Below are 7069 nucleotides of genomic sequence, written 5' to 3' on the forward strand. Positions count from 1 at the left end.
TGGGTTAAAGTGATTCTCCTGCCTCAGCCTCCCGAGTAGCTGGGATTATAGGTGCCCACCACCATACCTGGCTAATTTGTGTATTTTTAGTACAGACGGGATTTCACCATGTTGGCCAGGCTGGTCTCGAACTTCTGACCTCAGATGATCTGCCTGCCTCAGCCTCCCAAAGTGCTGGGATTACAGGTGTGAGCCACCATGCCTGGCCACAAATTTCCTCTTTTTATAAGGACACCAATTAGAGTGGGCTAGGGCTCACTCCAACAGCTTTATTTTACCTTAGTCACCTCTTTAAAGACCTTATTTCCAAATAGAATCACATTTTAAGATACTGGGGGTTGAGGATTCAGCATGTGAATTTTGGGGGGACAAATTCAGCCCATCACACTCATTTATTTCATTTCTTGTTTTTTCTTTTTCAATTCCCACTATTTTAGGCTGTACTATTAATTGGTGAACAAGGAACAGCCAAAACAGTCATAATTAAAGGATTTATGTCCAGATATGATCCTGAATGTCACATGATCAAGAGTCTGAATTTTTCCTCTGCAACCACCCCACTGATGTTCCAGGTACTGGCTCTTTGGTATGGCTCAGTAAGCCCAAGTTTGTGACAAACTTTGGAGGCCCAAATCTCTACTATTCTGCTTCATCTGAAATTCATCTGAACTTTCATAGCCATGATAAATCACCCACTTACGTTTTTCATTCTTTCGGTTATTCAACTGCAATAGTTTCCTTAGTTAGATTATAACATCTTAAATTATGGAAGCATTAAAAGGTTATATAAGGTGCTATAGGCCTCAATGCGGTTTAAAATATCTATGTAGAAAATATTGTGAATGTGCACAATCCAAAACTGAAAGAAAATCATTTATTCCCCACCTAAACCTACTTCCTCTCCCTAGAGTCTGCTTGCCTGAAGGTGTTCCTAATACTCGTTGAGGCTAGGCACTTTGCAATCATCTTTAATGCATCCATCTTGCTCAGGTCTCAAAGGCTGTTACAGTACCAAAAGAAATGCATTTCACATCTGTTTCCTTATCTTCATGCTCCTTGTTTACCTTTAGGTAATCCACTTCTGCATGATTGCATAGCAGGGTATTGGCATGGAAGAATCCGCAGCTATGATTGGTTCAAGTTGAATTCTCTTTCAGTCTAGCTATTATACCTTCCAATCCCCATTTCCTAAAATGCCACTTTAATCTTGTTGTTCCATGACTTAACATTCCACCCTGGCTCCCATCCTCAGTTGCAACAAGGTATAAAATCTTAGACCCTTAGATACGAAATATTTTACTCTATGTGTCACAGAAGTGTGAGAGAGAGAAAAACCCCTCAAGTTTGCATTGTTTATTTTTTTTCCCAATGAAACCACCAGGAATGACCTAGGTTTGCAGTGGCTTAAATGGTTCTTTTTCTCCTGGTCCTAAATTGTACAAGACTTTATTGAAACTGAGTAGGAAATCCTAAATGTCAGTACATGCTTCAGTGATTTGCAAATGATCTCTCATATTTTTATTAGGACATTGATATATTACCAGATACATGTCATAAATTGCAAATGGAAGGGAAATGTTTAGGGGAACACAAATCCAAAGAACTTTGCTTTCAATGAACTTTGTTGTTCTTTAGTTGTTGGAATGAAAATATCAGAGCAATGAAACTTGTTGAAGGCATGGTTAAATCACGACATTTTATCACTTAATTTAATTGGTGACAGTGGAGTGCCAATACACTAAGGCCATTGATTAAACTTCTAAATAAGACCGTCGACTTCATTATACTCTTCTGGAGGAGACGAGATTTTCAGTATGGGCTGTCCTTCTGTCAAATAAATGCCATTCATATAGTGTCTGGGTGGGCAGATCTGGATGGGGGTCAACCCCAAATTGCAGTGACTCAGCAGTGGCATTTTTGTGTTTGGGAAATGACACATTAAATTACCCTAGGTTGGCAAGATGCTAACATTATATGTGTTCCTTTAATACCGCTTTACAATTAAAGAGCTTTCGTTAGTTTTACCTTAGGAGGACATTCTCTTTAAAGGTTATAATTATAACGTTATTTGAGGGTAAAGGTTTTTAAAAAATCAGATCAGAGAGTGATATTTTTTCATTATGTGGGGTGATTTTCTAATGATCCACACTTCATGAGACTGTATTAACTCTTTAGGCCTACAATGTAATTCTGACAGTAACTACGGCAGAGGTAACGCAGATTTCAGAAGTTAAGGGCCAGGTCCCACAAGACTGCCCTCACTCAGTCACCAGCCACGAGCTTGGGGTTCTCAGGAGACCCATACCTCTGACCCAGGTGGCTATACGTTAGACCATTCCCTCAGCCCTCTCAGTTTCCGTAATTCACTAGAATGACTTACAGAACTCAGGGAAGTGCTGTGATTATTATTACAGCTTTCTTACAAAGATACAAAGAAGTATCAGTCAAAAGAAAAGATACAGAGGGCAAGGTTTGGGAGGGTCCCAAATGCAAACCTTCCCTGTCCTCAGAATGTGCTACTTTCCAGGTATATCATGTATATTACCAACCTGGACATTCACTTGAGCCGTGGTGTCCTGGGTTTTTATTGGGGTTTTATTACATAGGCATACTTAATCACATCATTGGCCATAGGACAGGACTCAGATCTTTTTATTTGTTTTGAAACAGAGCCTCGCTCTGTCGCTAGGCTGTAGCACAGTGGCACGATCATTGCTCACTGCAACCTCCACCTCCAGGGTTCAAGTGATTCTTCTGCCTCAGCCTCCTGAATGACTGGGACTACAGGTGTGGGCCACCACACCCCGCTAATTTTTGTGTTTTTAGTAGAGATGGGGTTTCACCATGATGGCCAGGATGGTCTAGATCTCTTGACCTTGTGATCCGCCCACCTCAGCCTCCCAAAGTGCTGGGATTACAGGCATGAACCACTGTGCTCAGCCAAGATCTTTAAGACTGAACTCAAATCTCCATCAGCTCCCCTCCCAGGTCAGCTGATATCATGTGACTTAAAACCTCAACCTTCTCATCACATGGTTGGTGATGAGTGGTTGGCGTGAGTGGTATGAGGGGCCCATGTGAATAAGAGTCCTTTCTATCAGGACTTTTCCAGGAACAAAGGCCAGCCCAATCTTTTATTATACAACAAGGCCTTGTCACTGCATTTTCATTACCAACTCTGTGACATCTCTGCCAGGTATTAAAGATCTGTGGTTTCTGTCTCTTTAACGTGAAATATTTACTCATTTCCTGGAAAAAGCCATATGTTATCTAGAACACCTGTTGTTTGCTATACAAATTCATAAACCATATAATAAATTTCTAGAAGTGGTGCCATATTCAAATATAATAAATAGAAGAAGAATGAAGTATTCTTTAGGCTCTGATTATCTGATACACAAGGCTTTAGCCTGATTCCTCACTGTTCTTCAGTGTTAAGGTGGAGTTAACATGTCACTGTTTCTTTTTTCTGTTCAGAAGCATCACAGGATCATCCACTCTGTTTAGTGCCAGAGACTGTTTTGACTGTTGAGCATCAGGGCTTTCTATTAAGCAAGACTCATTAGTTTCAGAAAGCTTTCAATTAGCCAAACTGTTGTAATTAACTTTCTCACTGTAATTTTCAGTCATTCATGCTAAACGGGGCTGGTAGAGCAGAGCGTTTGCCTCTGCGTCTCCCATGTATCTGGATCCCAACCAAACTGAAATCGTAGATGAGAAAATAGATACTGTCCATTTCTCAGCTGTTACCATGATGGCACACTGTCCAAGGAAGGGCACGTGCCTGTTCCTGACAGGTTGTTTTCATCATGATGTAACTTTCACATCTTTCATCAGTAGAAGGACTATTTGTCACTTTTTGCCTGGACAATCCAGGTTATTTTCATTGTCTCAGATTAATAATTAATAGCATCCTTTGCCACTATCAAAAGTATCTGGTTTGGACAAAAATTATACAGTCATCCCATTTTTTGGCTAAGGGAATTTAGTCAGTTTCTTAAGAAAGATTCCTCATTTTTCCCCCCAAACTAATATTGTTTTAATTTTTTTATTTTTGAAAATAATTCATACATAGAAGCAGAAATTTAAGCAATACAAAAAGGTGAAAAGAAGACAGCAAAAATTACTTAAGATAAATTCTGAAAAGATTTCTAAAAATAATTATAAAGTGTTTTGAATATAGCCACCATCTTACAAATGGTTGCGTAGCAATAGGTTTTATTTTTTAAAAAATAAGACTCCTAGAGCCTGGATGGAAATTCCATAGTTTTTTTTTTTGGACCCAGAACCACTTTTCCAAATGACATCTTGTGCAGTAGATTAATCTATAAAATAAGTTAACATGGATTTGCTTTGGTGGAATTGGAGCTGGGGTCCTGGAGCTCATTCCTGCCTCATCTTTTCTTCCTGCAAGGGATCCTTGTGGTTGCAGAGAATCCTTTTGGTTCCTCAGAACACAGTTTGAAGACTAGTTTCCTAAGAGATAATATGTGAAAGTATATTTGTATCATAAAGCTCTCTTCAAATATCAGGTTTTACTGTTAAGACTGAGGTACTCAGGTGGAAGGAGATTCAAGCATTGTCTGAATTCACTTAGTTGTTGGCAGAACCGAAGCTGGAAACCAGGGTCCATGGGCTGGGCTGTGCTGTGCTGTGCTGTGCACCCACGTGCTTCCTTCCAATGGCCTTCCTTTATCTATATTAATATCTAAAGGGCTGGTTTATCACTTAGTGCGCTTGTTTTATTTTTAGCTTCCAGCTATGCATTATTGTATTTTCTTGTGATTTTTGACGTATTTTACTTTTTACAATGTACTGTTGAGCATTTTAAACTTTCCTAATGTAAGACTATTTTCGTTTGGTCTTAGTGAATTACAATAAAATAGGAAGATGTTATTAGGCAGTAGATTTCTTAATAAAGACTGTAACTCTCCATTTTTATGTTTTAGCTAATAGCACATATATGAAAAACTAAAATTAAGTGTATTTTATATTTCTATTTAATTGTATGTAACATGCATGAAAAATGATTTAGGTGCTAGCATATAGAGATACAGAGAAAAAATAAAATAGCTTTACATTTTGTACTACATTAAGCTCATGAATTGCTTTCATATATATCATTAATGCATAATACTCTAGCAAGCTCATGAATTGCTTTCATATATATTATATCATTAATGCATAATGCATATATGCATATTCATATGCATATATATGTATGTACATATGATTTATGTATCTATACACACTCTCATTTCTGGGTTGTATTATACCCAGAAATATTAAGTGGCTTACATGAAATCACAGAGTTGATCAATGTGAGAAGCAGTAGTTTAATTTGTTTTTCCTGTCTTTCAGCCTAGTCAGAGCTGTTATGTAAGGTGGTGCAGATTTTGCACTGTGTCTCTTTCACAAAGATGACTGTGTGACTGTTGTACCTAAGAACTAGGCAATGCACCATCGCCTCAGCTGCACATGATCCTTCCAATACCCTTTCCAATGTTGCTTGCCTCCCTTTGTCTTGTTGGGGAAACAGGCATGTGCATAACCAAATGTGGTTGGTGAGATAAGTAGTACTTACAGCAGAATCTCAATGCTGTACTGTGGAGTCCGGAGGAGGAGCCAGAAGGGAGCTCCATTCCTCAGCCTACCTGGTTTTCTGACCATCTGGTTTTCATGTCTTAAAATGCTGCTGTCACAGCTTGGGTTAATGATGATATCCTGTGTGTGTAGATAGACAATGAGATTGGAATCTTATTTAGGTCTTATAAATTGCATAAGATGCTGTCATGCCGACTATGATTCTCCAATTTCAGAGTAAAGTGATTGTCTGTTCTTAAAGAACAGTATAGGTCCTTAGTACAAGTCCTTGCTAGAGACTTAATTTTTTTAAAATCAGTAACTGGATTGAGAGAAGTGACATGTTTTAGAAGATCATTCATCTAAATCAGTATTTCACAAAGTGAATTTGGCTAATGATAATCCTGAGAGTTCTTTTTGGGCTTAGAAATGGCTACTCTAGAAATATATAAGAAAGGATCTCATAATGAATGCTGTAAGCCAGCCTATAAGGTGAACACCACTTCATAGTCTATATGGTTGTTGTTTTTTTAACTGAATGTAAATGAACTAAGATCCTGAGGGTCCAGAACAAAGACAGTGAGAAGGACTGTCTGGAAGTGAGACTGGAGGAGTAAGTAGTGGGCACCATGGAGTTCCCTGTAAGTCACTAATGAGGAACCCCCTGGAGTCCTGAGGAGGATTGCATTGCCCTTTGGAAAGCTCGTTCTGGAGGTAGAGTGAAAAACAAGATGCAAGAGACATGGCTGCACTCAGAGAGACCTGAGAGGACACAGTTGCAGTCAGTTTTCAGAAGGGAGGTTGGGCTGGACCAAGACGGTAAAAGTGAGAAAGGAAACAGAACAAGGATGCATTCAACCTTGACTAGGAAGTGGAACTGCCAGAACTTGTGATTGGTTGAGTAGAGGTTTATGTTAGTCTGTTCTTGCATTACTATAAAGAACGACCTGAGACTGGGTAATTTATAAAGAAAAGAGGTTTAATTTGCTCATGATTCCACAGACTATACAGGAAACATGGCTGGGGAGGCCTCAGAAAACTTTCAATTATGTTGGAAGGGGAAGTAGACGCTTCTCATATGGCCAGAGCCGGAGGGAGAGCGAAGGTGGAGGCGCTACACACTTGTAAGCAACCAGATCTCGTGAGAACTCACTCATGAGACAGCACTGGGGCGATGGTGCTAAACCATTAGAAACCACCTCCATGATCCAGTCACCTCCCACCAGGCCCCACCTCCAACACTGGGGATGATAATTCCACTTGAGATTTGGGTGGGGACACAGAGCCAAACCATATCAAGGTCGTTGGAGGAGAGGCATAGGAGACAGTGAGAAAAGTCAAAGATGACTCCAGGTTTCTTGTATTTATTTATCTATGTAAAAAATATTTACCAACAAACACATAGTACCAGACACCCTTCTAAACACTGAGGATGAAATAATGAGGAAAATAGGGAAGACAAGATGCCTTCCCTCCTTACCTTCTA

General features: G+C 39.4%; 1 protein-coding gene across 1 annotated transcript in view; it reads left to right on the forward strand.

The window, feature by feature from the left end:
- DNAH5 (dynein, axonemal, heavy chain 5) overlaps positions 1-7069 on the forward strand; it is a 274359-nt gene that overhangs the window by 145075 nt on the left and 122215 nt on the right. The window contains 1 exon segment of the mRNA XM_011994188.1: positions 438-572. Coding sequence (XP_011849578.1) covers positions 438-572 — 135 coding nt within the window.

Source organism: Mandrillus leucophaeus, unplaced genomic scaffold (assembly GCF_000951045.1).
Source record: "Mandrillus leucophaeus isolate KB7577 unplaced genomic scaffold, Mleu.le_1.0 Scaffold445, whole genome shotgun sequence".
Taxonomy (NCBI): Eukaryota; Metazoa; Chordata; class Mammalia; order Primates; family Cercopithecidae; genus Mandrillus; species Mandrillus leucophaeus.